Source organism: Ipomoea nil, unplaced genomic scaffold, assembly GCF_001879475.1.
Source record: "Ipomoea nil cultivar Tokyo-kokei standard unplaced genomic scaffold, Asagao_1.1 scaffold1407, whole genome shotgun sequence".
In the NCBI taxonomy this organism is placed as follows: domain Eukaryota; kingdom Viridiplantae; phylum Streptophyta; class Magnoliopsida; order Solanales; family Convolvulaceae; genus Ipomoea; species Ipomoea nil.
The window spans coordinates 1,214,801-1,233,627 of record NW_017617835.1 but is presented as its reverse complement, the minus strand read 5'-3'; the positions used below and the strand labels follow the sequence as shown (position 1 = coordinate 1,233,627).

Sequence of the window (18,827 nt, the reverse complement as noted above, 5' to 3'; positions counted from 1 at the left end):
GTGTGAATATTTAGATTTTTCCTGCCAATAAGCCAAAACAAAATGAATAACAAAAGTTTCCCTACCATAATAAGATATTTATTAATTTGGTAAGTTTAAATATCCGGTATACCTTTACCTATGATTACTTATCTATTTATAGCAATACCAACTATAATCACAACCATTTCTACTAATCATTATTGCTTACTTACCTCTATCACTATTTGCATATATACTCCCTTTCCTTGTCACCTATACCTAACTACCACTTATGTAACTATATGTTTCTATTAGTATCTTTACTACCATCACCACTTGCTTTACATATCTACTCACCACTTGTTTATCTACTCTTTCTTAAATCCATGTATACTGCATTACTTTGACAAGTTACTCACACTTGGGCAGCTCAATAGTTCAGTAGGCCGTATTTGGGAGAAGAGATCAAGGTTCGAACCTTGACGGCAGTAGTGTGGGGATTATGTCCAAAATGGGCAGATCCATTGTGCGCACTGACATTTGGCCCTGTTTGTAGAGCCATTGAGACATTGCGATTTACATCCTCTCAAATGCTCTATCGGGCTGGGGTGTAGGGGGTCCTTGGAGTTGGAGATTCAACCCTTTAGGAGAAGAAGTTACTCACCCTCATAGTCAGTCCCTCTCTCACTATTATGTTATTAATTACCATTCACAATTATTTTTATAAATTAAAAAAAAAAACTAAATTTGAAATGATTTTTTTATTTTATAAATTAAAACTAAATAAATTTAGACATAACTTTTTATTTTTCAATAAAAATAAAAAAATAAAAACTTTAAAATTTTGAAAAACTAGAATTAAAATTGAAAAATATTTTCTATAACTAAAACACTTCCATTGTTATTGATCATGGACAAGTATAGTATTGGTCATTCATGAGTGATTTTCTTTTGAGTTCTATCATATGACAATTATTTTTTATTAATTTATATAAAATAATTTGTGCTGATATAAATAAGAATTTGTACCAATTATTATGTGTTGTGTGAAAATTATTACAAATTTTAAAATATTCATAATAGCCTAACTTTAGCTTCCAAAAAGTTAAATATAAAATTAATACTCCGTAAAAGATTGCTAAATTGTGATTGGCAGTGTTCACGGGGCCTAAGGCATTTTGTCCTTTGTGGTCATTTTCATGTGTACTGTTTGTGAGATAAATGCTGCTTCTGCCATTCAAAGGGAAAACTGAAAAGCTTTTCTTTGACTTTTGTCAATTTGCCCATTTTTAGTTCACTACCAAAAGTCACTGTTTTACTCCCAGTCAAACAACATGTGATTTTTGACAGATTAGTGATTATAATTTGACATTTTTAACATTAGCAAATTAACTTTTTCTTTTTTGAAATAAAATTTACCTGACTTATATTAATAAGGGATCAAATTAACTTCATCTTTAGTTAGTATATTATGAGTTATGTTTCATATTATAAAATTTTGTGGCATTTTAAAACAAATTCCATGCTAACAAATATGGATTAACATGCTTTAAATGAATTATTTATCTTTTATAGGTGTTTATGACATACGAAGTAACAAATATTTAATACATTACCTGTGTATATATAAGTACTACTCCCTATATAATTAAGTAAATTGTACTTGTCACTCCATTATGACGAAAATATTCATAAATAAATTATGATAACTTATTTTATTAAAAGCAAATATTTTCATCCTAAAAAATGTTACTTATATTTAATAAGAATAACATTATAATTAGGGAAAATGACACTTTTTTCCCCTGAGTTATATACTTATAGCACTTTTTTCCCCTCAATTATTTAGGTAAGCACATTAGCTCCCTCAATTATTTAAAAAGTGGTGCTTTTTCCCCCCTGATATATTAAATTGACATTTCTACCCTTAAAGTAAACATTTTATTTATTTTACTTCTCCAACAAATTATTGCGTATACGTAGGGATGACCACGGTTCGGTTTGAACTGAACCGGACACTAAAGCAATCGAATTAAAAGTTTCCGGTTATGATTCAGATCTAGAACCCAATATTTAGATGTCAATTTATTAAAATTATGTATCAAAAAAATTGAATCTTGAACCGTGAACCGGCGCCCGGTTCGCGATTTTGAACCGTCTTTATTTTAAAATTTTATTTTTTATTTTAAAATAGTCTAAATTCAACAATAAATGTATTTTATTTTTTCAGTTCGGAACATGAACCGTCCGTTCCGATTCACGATTTTAATAAACTCTAAATATTGGGTTTCGATTCTAAATTGTAATTGGAATATTTCAGTTTGGTTGCTATAGTGTTTGTTTGGTTTGAACCAAATTATGGTCATAATTTGTTGGAGAAAAAAAATAAATGAAATATTTATTTTAAGGGTAAATATGTCCATTTAACATTTCAGGGGGAAAAACAGCCACTTCAATAATTCAGGGGGAAAAAATGTTATAGGTATATAACTCAGGGGGAAAAAGTGTCATTTTCCCTTATAATTATTTAAAAGCATGTTTGGGGCGCGCGCGCACACACACACACACACACACACACACACACACACACACACACACACACATATATATATATATATATATATATATATATATATATATGAGTTCCCGTGTGGTTGTGCGTGTCAGGTGTGGTTGTGGGGTGAGATGAGAGCCATTGATCTTGTCAAGAATAACGTCCAGGATTAACAAAATTTAAAAAAAAAAAAAAAACAAACAAACAAACGCGGGTGGCAAATTTGATCTTTTTGCATCTAAGTCAAATTTAAGGTGCGTGGTTTTCCTTCTTAATGTGCGTGGTTTTCCTACTTGACGTGCGTAGTTTTTGTGCTTATTAAGGTGTGTGGTTTTTGTGTTGTGTGCTTAAGGTGTGTCACTTGTTGAAAACTCGCGCATCAGTCTAAAACTTTAGATGCATAATTTTCCTTCTTAAGGTGTGTGGTTTTCATTCTTAAGATGTGTGATTTGTGTGCTTAAGGTGCGTGATTTGTGTGCTTAAGGTGCGTCATTTGTTGAAACTTAAGGTGTGTTGGCCTAAAGCTTTAGGTGCGTGGTTTTCCTTCTTAAGGTGTGTGATTTTCCTTCTTAAGGTGCATGATTTTTGTGTTGTGTGCTTAAGGTGCGTCAGTCTAAAGCTTTAGGTGCGTGATTTTCCTTCTTAAGGTGCGTGATTTGTGTGCTTAAAGTGCATCAGTTGTTGAAACCTAAGGTGCATCGGCCTAAAGCTTTAAGTGAGTGATTTTTCTTCTTAAGGTGCGTCAGTCTAAAGCTTTAGGTGCGTGGTTTTTCTTCTTAAGGCGCATTGTTTTCCTTCTTAAGGTGCGCCATTATTATAGTTTTTTTTTTTTCATTCAACAGCACAATGAATTTTTCCAGCTTTGGTTCCTAAATTCAAAATGATCTAATTCAAAAGAAAAAGAATATGATAGCAATATAATAACAAATGGTGGAAATGTTATCTTTGGAGTAAACATGAAGAAGATGGATGCAGGACGCACGTTTTTTTTTTTAATTTTTAAAATTCATTAATTTGAGTCATTGATTTAGATTTGATCAACGGCTCAGATCTAACCTTATTTTTCACCTATGAATATCTTCGCACCAGAACTCATCCATATATATATATATATATATATATATATATATATATATATATATATATAGAGAGAGAGAGAGAGAGAGAGAGAGAGAGAGAGAGAGAGCAAACCACATAATTGTAGACATTGCAAATGTGCATTGTTTGTTAGGCAGAGCTCAAAGAATGTGATTCCATTAAGATACATATGTCATGAAGCTCCTTTCGAGGAAGCTGTAAAATTGAAATCATTAGGACAGTAATAATAACTTTGAAAGCTACTACAATTACTAAAATGGGATTCTCCAGCCAAGCGTTAAAACTTTGTTGCAGTACACAATTAGGATTTAGGGCAGTTCAATCTTAATTTTTAATGAGACATCACAATATATGAGCTAATTATGTGTTAGCTTTTTTACTATGGGATTAATTGCTTTTATAGTATTCTGTGAAAACATAATATATTAAATGATAATTACCTAAGAGAAAAATAAATAGAAATAGTCTAGGTCCACATTGGTTAAATATTTAAATTATTATTTTAATTTTCAGTTTTTCTTTTCCTTCTGACTTTCGAAAGTAAATAAATGATTAAATTTTGATACAAACTATTTAAATTTTATAGCGGATAAAAGAATAGCAATTATCTAAATATATTGCACATTGATCTTGGAAGGACTTCACGGAAATCCAGTCAACTTGGAATGTATACGGGGACTGTTTTTCATGGGAGGTTGGACTAATGATCCTAGCGAATGTGGGGCAAAGTGTTTATTTGGGGGCTGGGGTAGACCAAGGAGAATGGTTAGGGGTGAGAATAGGTCAGGTCTCTATTAAGAAATTTGTAATTTGATTTAGTTTGGACGTAAACTTAGCTTATTTAGTAAAAAGATAGGTCTAATCTTACTTGAATGTCTATTTATTTTTTATATATTGTTTCTATGGTGAATGTATATGACGTTAGGGTGTGTTTGTAAACTTGAAAAATGATTTCTGAAAATCATTTTCTGAGTTTCTAGTGTTTGGATGTGTCTGGAAAATCAAATCAACGAAAATTATTTTCCGTTCATTTTTCAACTTTTTACACCAACATCACACTACCACCATTACCACCACCAACACCATACCACCACCACTTCACTACCACCACCAATACAAGACCACACTACCACCGCCACCGCCGTCGCCGCTGCCACCGCCGCCACCACCACCACCACCATACCACCGCAATCACCGCCACCACACCACCACCATCGTGTCAAATTTTGGCGTCGACGGCCTGTTATTTTCCTCTTAATTTCCAATTTCTTATATTCACTTTCAGAATTTCAGCACCTGTGATGATATACCTTATTTTTTTAAGACTGGTGGAGTGCAAAACATAGAGCGGCGAGTAGTCCTGTGTCTGTGTCTTTGGAGATTTGGATTCCAGTTTGAAGCTAAGCCCATAAGAAGAAGTAATAGTGTGAAGCAGTGCAAGTGGAAGAAGAAAGCAATTAAGGAAATGATTACACTACCCCTCTACTTAACGCCATACTAACTGATGTTTGATGGAAGGACTATTGCTGGAAAAAATTTGAAAATCAAGTGTCTTTTCTGTCTAAATTAAAAGTCGATGACCAATTTTGAAAAATTGCAATAGTCGAATGACCATTGCTAGAATTAGCTCTAATAATAATAATAACTGTACATGAGCGTATAAGATAAGTGATCATGATGAACCGTTATTCATTCCAGACAAAAAATGGATAAATCACTTCATCATACAAATAAGTTAGAACAGCCCTCCAGGTTTAACTCGAGTGGCGATCATCATAATCAACTTAAATCTTGTTTCAGATAATAGGGTGATGATTCAAAATCGTTGAGAACTTAGGAATGCTTTCTAATTAGTTGGATAATAACTATTTGTGTTCAAAAAGAGTGAATACCCAAAATGGTCCCTCGACTATAGCTAAATTTACAAATTGGTCTTCAACTTTCAATTTCAACCAATTAAGTCCTTAACTTTGCAATTTTAACACAATTTGGTCATCTGTCTATTTGACCGTTTGTTGACTGTGATTTTTGAGGATATATATGTAATTTCATAGTCCATCGTCGGGTTTTTAAGGTTCCAGTTGCATTTCTAGACCGCACTGTTACATTTGAATCCACTGTCGAAAGCAATCTACCAAATCCGGTCGCCTTTCTTCATCCTCCCTTTGTATTCAATGTAGTTGAGTTTGTACCAAAGCGAAGAAGACGACGTGTTTCCGAACTGGTGCAACGTCATCCTGGAGGCCTCCATGTGCTCCGACGAGAGCTGGATGTTCTTCTGGAGATCGTCGATCACGGTCAACAAATGGTCAAATAGACGGAAGACTAAATCATGTCAAAATTGTAAAATTAAGGACTTAATTAGTTGAAATTGAAAGTCGATGACCAATTTGTGAATTTAGCTATAGTCGAGGGACCAATTTGGGTATTTACTCGTTCAAAAATGTAAAGATAAGAAAAAGAAAAAAGAAAAAAGAAAATAAAAAAGTTAAAACACGAAAAGCAACAATGTTGTGAATTGGTGCATGAAATCTGATGGTACTGCAACTCTAGTCTGCAGCAACAGCATTGGAGACCATTAATTAGAGCTTGACTTATTGCAAAGTAGAAATTGGAATGGCGTGTTTCTTTCACGCCCTTTTTCTAATTCTAGTAAACTAAAAAAAAAAACATCATGACATTTCACGTGTACCCTCCTATCATGCTTTTTGTATGCTTCTACATTATTAGAAAATTATGCTGTTTACCCATTGCTCTATAATTGCTTATTTGATGCACCTTTATTTTTTTTTATTCTTAAATAATAATAATAATAATAATAATAATAATAATAATATTGGTGTTGTATTAGTTGGTAGGTGGTTTCGATGCACACATTTCTTATGGTAAAGCTAAATATGTCTGGCTCTGACTTAGTTCAATGACTCAGTATGTAATATTTGGAAGAAGAGATTAATATTCGAATTTCAGCAGCGGTAGTGTGAGGATTATGTTCAAAGTGGACAGATCCCTTGGGGGGGAGGGGGGGGGGTTGACCTTTGAGTTGGGAATTCAACATTTTGGAAGAAAGAAAGCTAAATATGTCTAAACATAGAAAAGATTAATTACACTTTAATCGCTAATTTTAAGTGATAAACGTGTAAAACAATTATATTTGTATTTGGTATATTCTAGATTTTCAAGTTTTTTTTTTTTTTTTTTTTTTTTTTGTATAAATATAAATATAAGATAGAATTAACGAATATTGTGGTAAGCGATCAAAATATCAACATGGTGTGTTCTAAATTGATCCATATATTTAGCTCTCACATGACATTAAGTGTATGATTTTTTAAAAATATTTATTAGCTATCTTTGAATTTGTTGCTCACAAGTCACAAGTTAATTAAACAATAAGGTATTTATCATTAAAAGTAATCCAATAATAAATAATTATGAGATAAAAATTATGAAGCAATTTTTAAAATAAAAGATAGCATAATTAATAAATAGAGAAAATTACACTTTTGGTCCTGTGACTATTGTGGTCTTGTTAATTTGAATACTTGACTTTAAAAACTATCAATTTAGTCCCGTAACTATGCAATTTTTAACACATTTGGTCCTTCCGGCCAAATGTTGCCGGAAAAACTTAAACCTTGTTAAATTTTTTATTCTTAGGGGCAAAATAGTCATTTCACATTTAAAACAAAAATGAACATTTATTTACTTCCTTCTTCGCGTAGTAGTTGATGCAATGACGAGGACTGGGCAGTTGACGGCCTTTTGGTGAGAACGCGTACCAGAACTACGACGAACTTGGCTTCTTAATTCGACGATGGCGACTCCAACACCAGTTGATGGCCTTTCGAAGCTCTTCCCCTGCTGCTGCAACTTCTTCTTGCTGCAAGATGTCGCCGGCGCTGAGAGATGGCGGAGGCAAGCTGGATTCTCCGGTGATGTCGTTGCATCTCTTCTCCTTCAGGTGTCGCTGGCTCCCGGCTGCCGCTGCTTCATCTCCTCGTTGTTGGTTTTTATTTGGGTCGACGATGGGAAGCTTTGGCGTTGCAGTGAGGTAGTCAGGCGAAGGCGGGCTTGGGTTCTCGGCGAAACCGTCGCTGCTCCTCCCCCCCCCCACCCCTTCAAGCAGCAAGGTGGTCCAGCGGAGTCCTCGATCAGATGACTTAAGATTCCTCTCCAATCTCTACCGGAGGTCTGAATTTTGGCTACCGATCAGAATCTCCGTCTCAGTTCTCACTCCGATTTGGGAACGGAAATTGGGCACAAGAATCAACACTGCAAATTCCATTGATCAACAAACACCCTTCCTGCTGTAGAAATGTAGAAGTTCCACTCCCCAACGAAGCAGTCATGGAAGAAGAGGAGGAGGGTGGCGGCGGCGTTGGTGGGGGAAACGACGAGAACAAAGCTGTCCAGGTGGTCTTGCTCAATTCCTCCGTGAAGGATGGGGAAGAAAATGATTTTAATGACTGTGTTGCAGCGACGTAGTCCTGTGGAGGCAGCGAGGTAGTCCGCGGAGTCCGGCGAAACTGTCGCTCGTATGTGAAGAAGAAGGAAGCAAACAATTTTTTATTTTATTTTTTTTGTTTTAAATGTAAAATGACTGTTTTGCCCCCAAAAATAAAATTTTTTAAAAGGTTTAAATTTTTCCGACAACATTTGGCCGGAAGGACCAAATGTGTTAAAAATTGCATAGTTACAGGACTAAATTGATAGTTTTGAAAGTCAAGTACTCAAATTAACAAGATCACAATAGTCACAGGACCAAAAGTGTAATTTTCTCTTAATAAATATATCATGCATCAGATAGTGCGTATAAATTATAGTGAAATTTCCTCCTATTCCGATACCACCCTCCTAAAATGGAAAGAACAAATATTTTGATCATGGATTAAAAAAATAAAGAATAAAAAGATGTGATTTCTTCCTTTTTTGGGTGGAGTCCAGAGTTTCCACCGTCGAACACTTAATCTGGAACTGCGAATAGAGGTGTAAACGAATCGAATCGAGTCAAATATCTCACTATTCGATTCGAATTCGACTATATATTCGAATATTCGTATTCGTATTCGTTTAATATTCGAATCTTAAATTTGATTTGTATTCGATTCGACCAGTTTATTCGAATATATTCGATTCGACTCGAATATTCGAATTCAAAATACCTAACTTAATTTTTTTTTTTTTTTACAAAATTCTCCAATAAATTACGATAAAATGTAATAAAAATTTATATTTAAATAGCATAAAATATTCGAATACTATTCGAATCGAATACACTCTAATTCGTATTCGAAAAATATTCGAATCGAAAAGAGTATTTGAATTTTTTTAAATTGATTTGTTTACATCCCTAGCTGTGGATTTAAGATTACTTCATACCCTACCCGCACAGACTTAACTCAATGGTTTAGTGGGTAGTATTTGGGAGAAGATTACTTCATACCCAAAGCTAATGATCGAACCTGACCTTTGGTGAAAGATGTATGAGTCCCTCCACTCAACCACACTGACAATATCATAATGAGAGACACTTAAATTTTCTATGTAAATCATATGTTGTAAGATAATTAAATTATATTACCATATTAAACATAAATTAAATTTTACAAAAAGTTGTACTTAAAACATTCAAATTTCTCCTCTCTAATACACACACACACACATAAATTCAGCCTTATTGAATTTGTTTTTTTTTTTTTTTTTTTTTTTTTTTTGTTTTGTTTTTTTTTTGTTTTGTTTTTTTTTTTTGGTGAGGGCCTTATTGAATTTGTAAAATAGGGATTTATTAATATTGAATTTAGACTTTTTAGTAGAAAAAATCCAAACATTTATCTATGACAGTTATATCCAATACTTTACAAATTAGTAATTTAACACCAAAATTTATATAATGTGACCATTATATTTAATTATAGTATCCAACTCAGTTTTTCTTGATTTATGTATTAATTGGTAACTATAATGTTTGAATACGCATTTATATATGTAGATTTTTTAAACATATATTTATTTTTGAATTTGTAGTTATAATGAGATAATGTCTCATATACAATGCTTTATTTATTTCTTTATTCGTTTTTTCCCCCCTTTTTTGTTTGGTAGTAGTTTTCTAACTCCTAACTATAGTTTCCTTAATTAATTGTTTCTTGCTGTTCCTCTACGTTTGTTTCTTTAATTACATGATAAACTCACTAACAATGTGAATTATACTAAAATATAAATAATAAACTGTTTTTAAAAAAATTTCCCTTATACTTATTAATTTGTTCTAATTATTAAGTAATTAGTAAATTAAAAAAAAAAAAAAACTAAAAGTGTCACTCCATATTAACCAATGCGATAATACCACATATTCAATCATCCATTAATAATAATAATAATAATAATAATAATAATAATAATAATAATAATAATAATATTATTATTATTATTATTATTATTATTATTATTATTATTATTATTATTATTATTAAATGCTATCATATTAAAAATCCATGCTATAAATTGTTAAGGTGATGATATTGCAATCTTGTTTGATGGCCTCGTATTTTGGACATATATTTAGGGGTGTGTGTGTGTGTTTTTTTTTTTTTTTTTTTTTTTTTTTTTTTTTTTTCAGGTAAGTATTAGTAATATCTATGCATTATCATTTATAACACGTCAATTGATCACTGCCTATGGATAAAAAATTTGCACAAATCCACAAACACTAATTTGAACAACTGTCACTCTATTAAAGCATCTCGAATGGTGTTTAATGGCTAGTTTTCATATTACTATGTCACCCATTGATGAGTGAATGAAAGTATATTCATATATTCACCATGGGAAAGCAAACCTACCAATATCCAAATACAAAAGTGTATTTGAATATTGGTAGAAATTAAAAAATAAAATAAAATCAAAGAGTGAGGGTAGAATGATCACAAAGAGTCAATGCCTCATACTAAGGTTTAAGATTCGAAAAAGCAACAATTATACCGCTCGATTACAAAGTTTTCATATTAAAGCATGACGCTTGTTGGGTGAAATAGTAGTTAACAATTGAGCCATGGCTAGTTTTCATATTAGTATGTCACTCATTGATGAGTGAATAAATCATTGACAGTTATATCATTGTAAGTTTTCGTTTTTTTTTTTTTTTAAACTTTATTCATATTATATAATATAAATTATTGCAATTAAATGTTGTGTTCTAAAATATATTTGATTAAAAGGTCGGGTATTTATATCGGAAAGAGAGGATATTGGATATATATAGTTATGACGTGGAGGGTAAATATTTCTTAAGCATTACAGATGTTGTTGCCTTCTTGGTATACAATTTGTATATATTATCAATGTCTTAAATATTTTCTATGTGTGTGGATTTTTAATAGATTGGTATTACTTAAAAATGATAGAGTACTATAATCTCACAAATCAAGATTTTATTACATGCTACTTTTACATTTTAAAAAGGGAAATGACATTTTAATCTCTAAATAAATTTAGCATTTAGGGGTGCTTGATTTAAGATGTATAACATTACCATATTGCATTTACATGTTTGGTTCATATTATTAAGGTTATATATTAAAGTAAAAATATTATTAGGACATAAAAGATACTCACTATGTTCCATTTACGTGTCATATTTATTATTTATTGATCAAATCATTTTACATACTAATACTAAACTTAATATTATTAAAAATAAATGAATCGTTAATCAAAACAAATACATAAAATGAGACTGAAAGAGTAATACTTAGGCCTTAACCAAATATGTTAGTATTATATTTATACAATTTGAACCAAATGCACAAGTAAGTTTACATTTTGTAATCTTACACTACCTATAATAATCTCACATTCTTCGAATCAAACACTTCTAAAAGTAATTTGATATTTTGTGAAACAAAAAGGTGGTGGATGAAGACCAAGATTGTGATGCAATGTGGAAAATGAAAGTTTTCCATGGTGAAATTTGCTGGGGCATTAATCAAAAGGTCAAATGTTGGTGGAGAAGTCTAGAGATTGTTTTGCTTCCATCATCAATAGTTTTTTTATTTTTTATTTTTTTTGAGGTGCCAATTAAAAAAGAGAGATGAGGGCGCGCAAGGGAAAAAAAGGTCGATAACAAATTAGAAAAAAAAAGTTTAAAATACGCACCCAATAGGCACATGTATAGCACGCGCTTACTAGGCGCGATTCTTGTGCTCCACGCAGCGTTTTCTGTATTTGTTTTCATATTTCTCTCTCTTGGCGGGCCACACAAAAAATCAAAAATTGCAAGAGAAAAAACCAACAAAAAATACTATCTATATTTGTTAAAAATCAACCATATAGTTTTTTAATGTTCTAAAAACCATGAAAGAATCCCTATTAGAGATGCTAGAGCAACCTCAATAGTTGTATTTTTTTTGAGATGTCAACTAAGAGAGAGAAGAGGGAGAGAGAAAAACAAACGGGAAAGAAAAAAAAAAAAGCTGACAATTTTTTTTTAAAAGAAATAAAAATCTTGGTTTACATGTCCAGCATGGCACGTGTTATGCACGTACCTGGACACGAATATTGCGCTCAACGCGCATCTCTTAATTTCTTTTTCTCCTTTTCTCTTTTCATGATGACCCCAATAAAATCAACACTTGCAATATAAAAAACCCTTAAAAACCACATTACCCATTAGCGTAAACATCATACTTGATTTTTTCTTCCTAAAAAATTAAACAAAAATCCACATTACCCATTAAGGATAATGGATGTACTACGTACGGAGTAGATATATATTATTACAAGAATACGAATTACGGAGGGGTATACATATTAATTTTTGTCGCGAAGCGAAGCAGCAATAAGTATTCAAAACGTCTGAAAAGTTTAAGCGTCCTCTGAAACACCTTTCAAAGCTTAAACAAATATTTCTTAAAGCGTTTTCCGGCTGACTGACATTCTTCGAGGCCACTACTCATTCATTACTCAAGACTACTGCTAGTACCCACGCTCCATGACTAATCCCAACATGGAACCAGATAAAACGTGAGAGATTTTTGTTTTTGTTTTTGTTTTTTTTTTTCTTTAGTACTAGGAGTATTATTTTATTTTAATGTTTCTTTTTGTTCTCTTCTTTTCTTGCTCGTGTTATCTCGAAGAGAACTTGTGATCTTTTTGTTTGGGGTTGGGATTGGGTTTCATCGATGGTGATGTCTGCCTTTTCTGCTTCTCCAATGGCGAGAAACCAGTCGGTTGCCTTTTTTTTGTTTCTCGTAGTAGTTCTCACGCTACCATTTTGTTTTACTTTTGAGTTCTGAAGATCAGATTTTTATTTTTTTATTTTTTTTGTTGTTGGAATTTTCTGGTTATTTTTTATTTATTTATTTATTTTGGTGGTGTTATATTTATGTGTTTCTGCAATGGGTATATCCCATTTTGTTTCTGGTTTGTTGTTTTCATGGAATTTTCACTTGTGGGCTATTTGCTTGGTGGTTCTTTAGGATTATGGCGTATATGAACAAACTGTGGTCATATTTGGTCGAAGGGTTTTGGTAAAATCTGTGGGCAATAGTGAAGGGTTATCTTGTCTAGAATGTTCTGTGTTCTTGGCATTGCATATTCTTCTGCCCTTTGTTTTGACATAGTGGTTTCTGTTTCTCTTTTTGGATGCTTATTATTTTTACATTTTTTGTTTGTTTGTAATTTTTTTTGAGTATATCTGCCAATGTAAATGTGCATATGAATTACCTCCTTGGTTTTCTACTTTCTAGATGGGTTTTTATTTCTGTATGTACAATTGCATGTGTTCTTGGTCTTTGGTTTTTGATAATCAAGCTAAATGTGGTTTGATAAGGGCCTATAATATCAAAGTCTGTGATTTGATATTCTTGCTGTTTGGAGTAACAGGTTAGATGTTTATGTATATGATTATCTTGTGAAGAGGAAGTTGACTGCTTCTGCAAGGGCATTTCAAGCTGAAGCACAAGTGCCCACAAACCGGGCAGGTAAAAAAAAATGGGGAAAAGTTTGCATAACATTTTATAGGTTTTACATCCAGTCGAATCGTTTTCTAACTTGTTGAAATTGCATACATGTCTAGTTATTTCTAACTCAGTTGTAACTTGGAAGTTGGTTTAACTAGTACACTATGTCCTTCCCAGCAATTGATGCTCCAGGCGGTTTTCTTTTAGAATGGTGGTCAATCTTTTGGGAGATATTCATTGCTAGGTTCAAATGCCCTGTTTCAGTAACCAGTGGATCTCACAATGAGGTAGGCTAGCTGATCGGTTTATAAATCATTCTGGATTTAAAGTTGGCTTGTGTTATTCCATAGAGCTATGTTATGTACCGTTTTCATCTTGCTGCTATAATCAATATAATTGCATGATAAGAAGCGATTATAATGATATTCCATCAATTCTATATTTGCAGATCATAATGCCAAAAGCACAGGAGCGGCAGCAACAACATCAAAGTGCTGAGCAGCAGCAAATGCAACAAATAGAGCAACTGATCATGCAAAAGCATATTGAACAGCAAACGCAGAAACAAAGAGAAGAGACTCGGTTTGAATGTGGCACTGGCCATGAAACTAATTCAAGACAAAGCCTTGGGGCTACTAATGCACTGATCAAAAGTAAAGCTCAGTTGTCTGGGGGAAACAGGAAGGTAGTTGAGCAACTCAGAGCTTTGATAATGACTATGCTAACTCGTTCTTGTTTGACATGGTTTATCTGCTGTTGTTTTTTTTTCTTAAGAAATCTATACAGTCTAGGTGTGGTGAAAACGTTGGTCAGTCTTTGGCTCAAAATAATACTTCGATATTAAGATCTGGAACCTTTGGGGACCAACCTCCACGGTATTTTTACTTGGATGAAGTAATCTAGAGTCTGGGCTTACTGTGTTTTTTGCTCTTTTGCTGCCTTGACCACTAACAATTGTATGTTTCAAATGCAATTTAGTCAAATATTACAAGGAACTCCTGGTGGCAATTTAAGATATTTTTCTGGAATGAAGGATCAAGCCCAGCAACTCCATGTTCCCCATGTAAGTAAAATTTGTCCACAGGAAAGCATACCCATCGGCCATCACACAATGGGGCATAAAGGCAACAAAACTGATACTGATATGCTTGTTGCTTGCTGAAGCAGGGCACAAAGAATATGCTGAACCCCTTAACAAACCTCAAGTCTGCTTTCTCAGATGAATCATTGACTCAACATCCAGGTACCAACAGTTCACTGTAGTATAACATTTGATACTTATTGTTTATTTATCACTTTTACTTGTATCTGTATGAAGGAGTCTGCTTTTGGGTCTATAATGTCTGCTGAAATCTGCAAGTTCTACTAGAATTGTTAAGATATTTGTTTCATGAATGATTCAATGATTATGAATACTATTTCAGTAAATGTCATTGGTCCATAAAGTTGTTGAATCTGATTTGTATTATTGTATCAACTTTGCGCAACCCTGAAACAATTTCTGGTTCTCCAAGCATCTTAAATGGGATAGTGGGGCTTTTGATCATGGAAAAAAGAAGAGACTGGTGTGGCTGAAATCTAAATGATGTAGTTGTTCTTGCAAAAACACTTGATGCTTAACATTTTAATGTGGGAGCACAATCTACTAGAAATTGAGCCAATATAGATATGTGATTTAGCTTACATACCCACTGCTCTTGATTCAGGATCAAATCATGGAGTAAGCAATTTGCCTTTGAAGGGTTGGCCACTGACGGTGAGTTCTGTATTTACATTAATTACTATATGCTCACACGCCCCCTCACAGTGGCGTTGAGGCTCTGATACTAAATTGAAGCATGTGCTCCATCTCAACTAAAAGCTTAAGCTGATAGTTGGATTGCACATTAATGGTTATATGCTCACAAGACCATGGTTGAGATTCTGATGAGTACATTGACTAATATTTCTTGGCATAAGCCAGGGATTAGAACAACTTCAATCTGGACTTCTTCAGCAGCATAGCCCTTTGCTTCCTCTTTCTCAACCCTCCCAACAACATCAGCTGCAGCAGCAAATTCAAATGCTTCTTGGTGATCAGTATATGGGTATCAGGAATGATATGCAATCAAATTTTATGAACAATATAGTTCCTGATGCAAATTTGCCCGTTCAAGTGGCTCTTCCTCTGTTCTCTCGTGCAGATGATGCACTAATGAAGGTACCTTTTTCATATTCTCTTATTTTACAGTTGTGGCATGACTCGTTTTCTTTCTGAGATACTGGTGGCTCGATGTTAATTTATTGTTTTGGGAAATTTATCAGCTTTATCAGATTGAATTGAATAATGCCAATCAAAGCCAACAGCAATGTCAAAAGTCTACTGTACATAGTCAATGTCCAACGACTTCAAGCTACAAAATTGCACAGCAAGACAAGGCGATTGCAACTAGCAACAGTGCCATGGATGTCACCTTTTCAAACACCTCTAGAGACAATGATCAGGTTCGCTGATTTTACAGCTTTTCAAATTCCTGTTATAATGTTTACACCAACCCATTGTTATAGTCAAGTGGATGGTGACAAATTTTTCTTAGAGCTTTAATATTTGTCTTCTGATTTAGTTCAATTTTTGGGTATCTTCTTTAACGAACCAGTCTCTGAGGAAAAGAAAGAGGCCAATGGCCTCAAATCCAACCAATAGTTCAGGTACTGCAAATACCACTGGACCATCCCAAAGTTCAGCACCCTCTTCTCCATCAGCACAGACGATGGAAGATGTGATTTCAGTACCTTCATTGCTTCCCGATGATAGCAAGTCACGGGCTCAAATGTTTTGCAACAGTGGCTCTGATACAAATGCATCGGCATCTAATCAAATGGTAAGGAGTTTTTCTTTTGATTATGTTTGATGGCCAAAAGGGCATCTAGTGTTGTAATATTGTTCATCTGTCACCTGAGAAATCATTATCACGTTTGGAGTTTCAGGCTGATATTGTTCGTTTTATAAATCATGGATCTGTGGACGACAATGTGGAGTCTTTCCTTAATGAAAACGTGGATACTGAAGATGTGATTGCTCAGTGCTTAGAAGATGTTAGAAAAGGTTTTAACTTTTAACAGTTCTTTCTTATGTTTTAACATCACTTTGTTGTCTTCGGGTCTTTTTCCTTTTAGTCTCATTGCTTCTGTTTTGATTTCCTTCCACTGGAAAATAGATATTACATTTTCGGAAATTGGAAGCATCGAGTCAAGTGCTGTTAACTGCTGTGACTTCTCATCTGAGGGTAAACTGATTGCAATTGGCGGAGATGATAATAAGGTATTCAGTAATTTTGGTTTCCAAGTTCATATTAGTTCTCGATGACTTTCTGATATAACAACCTCGTTTCATGGATGATTCTATGTTTTAGGTTGTTTTATGGTGCACAGAGTCTCGAGAGCAAAAATACATACTTGAAGAGCATTCGGACAAAATTACAGATGTTCGTTTTAGCCCAAGACTGCCACGGCTTGCTTCGTGTTCCCTGGACAGGATGATAAAAATTTGGGATGTTCATAATGTAAGCCAAACTATCACTTAGCTTTCCAGATCATATTGCCATGTTCGAATCTCAAACTTTTTTCATCGTTGATTAATACAGTCAGGCCAGTCAATTCGAACCTTTACTGGGCATTCTGCCTCTGTTATCTCAGTAGACTTTCATCCAAACAAGGAGGATCTTATCTGCTCCTGTGATGATGTTAGTGCCATACGATACTGGACCATAAAAAATGGCGGTTGTGCTGGAGTTTCAAAGGTATATATAACACAGGATTTATGTGCTCATAATTTTTATAAGGTCATATTTTTTTTCTTCATATTCCAAAATCTCAGGTTCGGGCAAGTCAAGTCAGGTTCCAGCCCACCCGAGGAAGGTTTCTTGCTGCAGCAGTAGGAAATGGTGTATCCTTGATAGACGTCGAGACTACCCAAACCTGCAGATACCCTTTGAAGGCAAGATGAAATTTATCACATTTCGATCAATCTACTTACTCTTTAGATCGTTTTTTTCTGAAAATCTGACTGCCATTTGTTCGTCTTTATAACAGGGACATGTATCAACTGTGCAGTCTGTTTGCTGGAGCTCTTCTGGGGAGTATTTAGCATCTTTGAGCGAGGATTCCGTTAGAGTGTGGAAAATCGAGTCTGGGGGAGACCAAAAATGCATGCATGAGTTAAGTATAACGGGAAAAAGACTCCGTACCTGCAGCTTTCATCCGACTTACCCTTCTCTGCTAGTAATCGGTTCTCACAAGGTACTTTCTACATATTCGATTTATTGCAACTGCAGAATGGATACAAAACGTTTTTTTGTCGTTGGAATGCCATTCGTGACGTTTATTTGCCCGTTTTGTGTTGATTTTAGTCCCTGGAGCTTTGGCACATGGCGGAGAACAAGATGATGACGGTGCTCGAGGGACCTATCTCCAGTTTGGCAGTGTCACCATTTGCTGGTTTAGTAGCTTCTGCAAGTGGTGACAATATGGTTAAGCTGTGGAAGTGAATATTATGTTTTGTTGCAGTGCCAAAATGGTGATGGTTCTGATCTTAAGAATGTTTTGTCCATAAATATACATCTTTTAGCTCCTACAGAGAAAAACCCCCCTTTTTGTCTGTGGGCTTTTAACAATATAAAGTTATGGTATACTTTTGGAGAAATGAAAGAAAATATATACTTTAAGGGATTACCCTGCTCTTATATAATTGGGATCAAATGAGAACTACTCTTTTTGTGAGAACGGTGAGAATTAATTTCATCCGTTCATCGAATTTGATCAATGATGAAAGTTAATGTGGTAAAATTTTTGTAATTAAATGTTAGATTGTACAATTGGAAAATAATTGACAGTGAGTTTGGGGACAAGTTTGTAAATGTACAATCATTTATTGGCAAATGCACAATCAGGTATTACAAGATGCACAATCGTAATTACAAAATTGTCATCACGTTTTTTTTTTCTCATGGGATCTTGCCCCTATATATAATGGTAAATGAGACGAAGTTAGTTTTATAAATATTGTAAACATGAAAATCTATACTATATATAAAAACAAAATCCAAAATTTTAAATTCTCGCCAAATTCCTAATAAAATATATTGATTTCTACTTTCCCATTCGTACAATAATTCAGGTTAAAATTTTATTCTAAAATTATAAAATAGTGTAATACAATTCCCTCTGCGCATCTAATCTATACTATATATAAAAACAAAATCGTGAAATTTTAA

The 18,827-nt window shown here is 33.6% G+C and overlaps 1 protein-coding gene across 5 annotated transcripts; it reads left to right on the top strand.

Moving 5' to 3' along the window:
- Nucleotides 1-12,471: 12,471 nt before the first annotated feature.
- Nucleotides 12,472-18,290, top strand: LOC109186137 (transcriptional corepressor LEUNIG-like). Of its 5 annotated transcripts, none has more exons than XM_019336056.1 (18): nucleotides 12,472-12,637; nucleotides 13,499-13,596; nucleotides 13,753-13,862; nucleotides 14,024-14,260; nucleotides 14,350-14,450; nucleotides 14,554-14,638; nucleotides 14,740-14,818; nucleotides 15,282-15,331; nucleotides 15,539-15,775; nucleotides 15,880-16,058; nucleotides 16,205-16,436; nucleotides 16,543-16,660; nucleotides 16,773-16,876; nucleotides 16,968-17,117; nucleotides 17,199-17,354; nucleotides 17,432-17,551; nucleotides 17,647-17,853; nucleotides 17,964-18,290. In XM_019336056.1, exons 1-18 carry the CDS (start codon nucleotides 12,606-12,608, stop codon nucleotides 18,099-18,101), a joined length of 2,433 nt encoding a protein of 810 aa, XP_019191601.1. In that variant the 5' UTR covers nucleotides 12,472-12,605; the 3' UTR covers nucleotides 18,102-18,290. The 5 variants fall into 5 exon arrangements, with proteins under 5 accessions (XP_019191601.1, XP_019191602.1, XP_019191600.1 ...); XM_019336057.1 differs by lacking the exon at nucleotides 12,472-12,637 and adding an exon at nucleotides 12,736-12,839 and having other exon boundaries at nucleotides 14,554-14,629; nucleotides 14,743-14,818; XM_019336055.1 differs by lacking the exon at nucleotides 12,472-12,637 and adding an exon at nucleotides 12,736-12,839 and having other exon boundaries at nucleotides 14,554-14,629.
- Nucleotides 18,291-18,827: the final 537 nt, after the last annotated feature.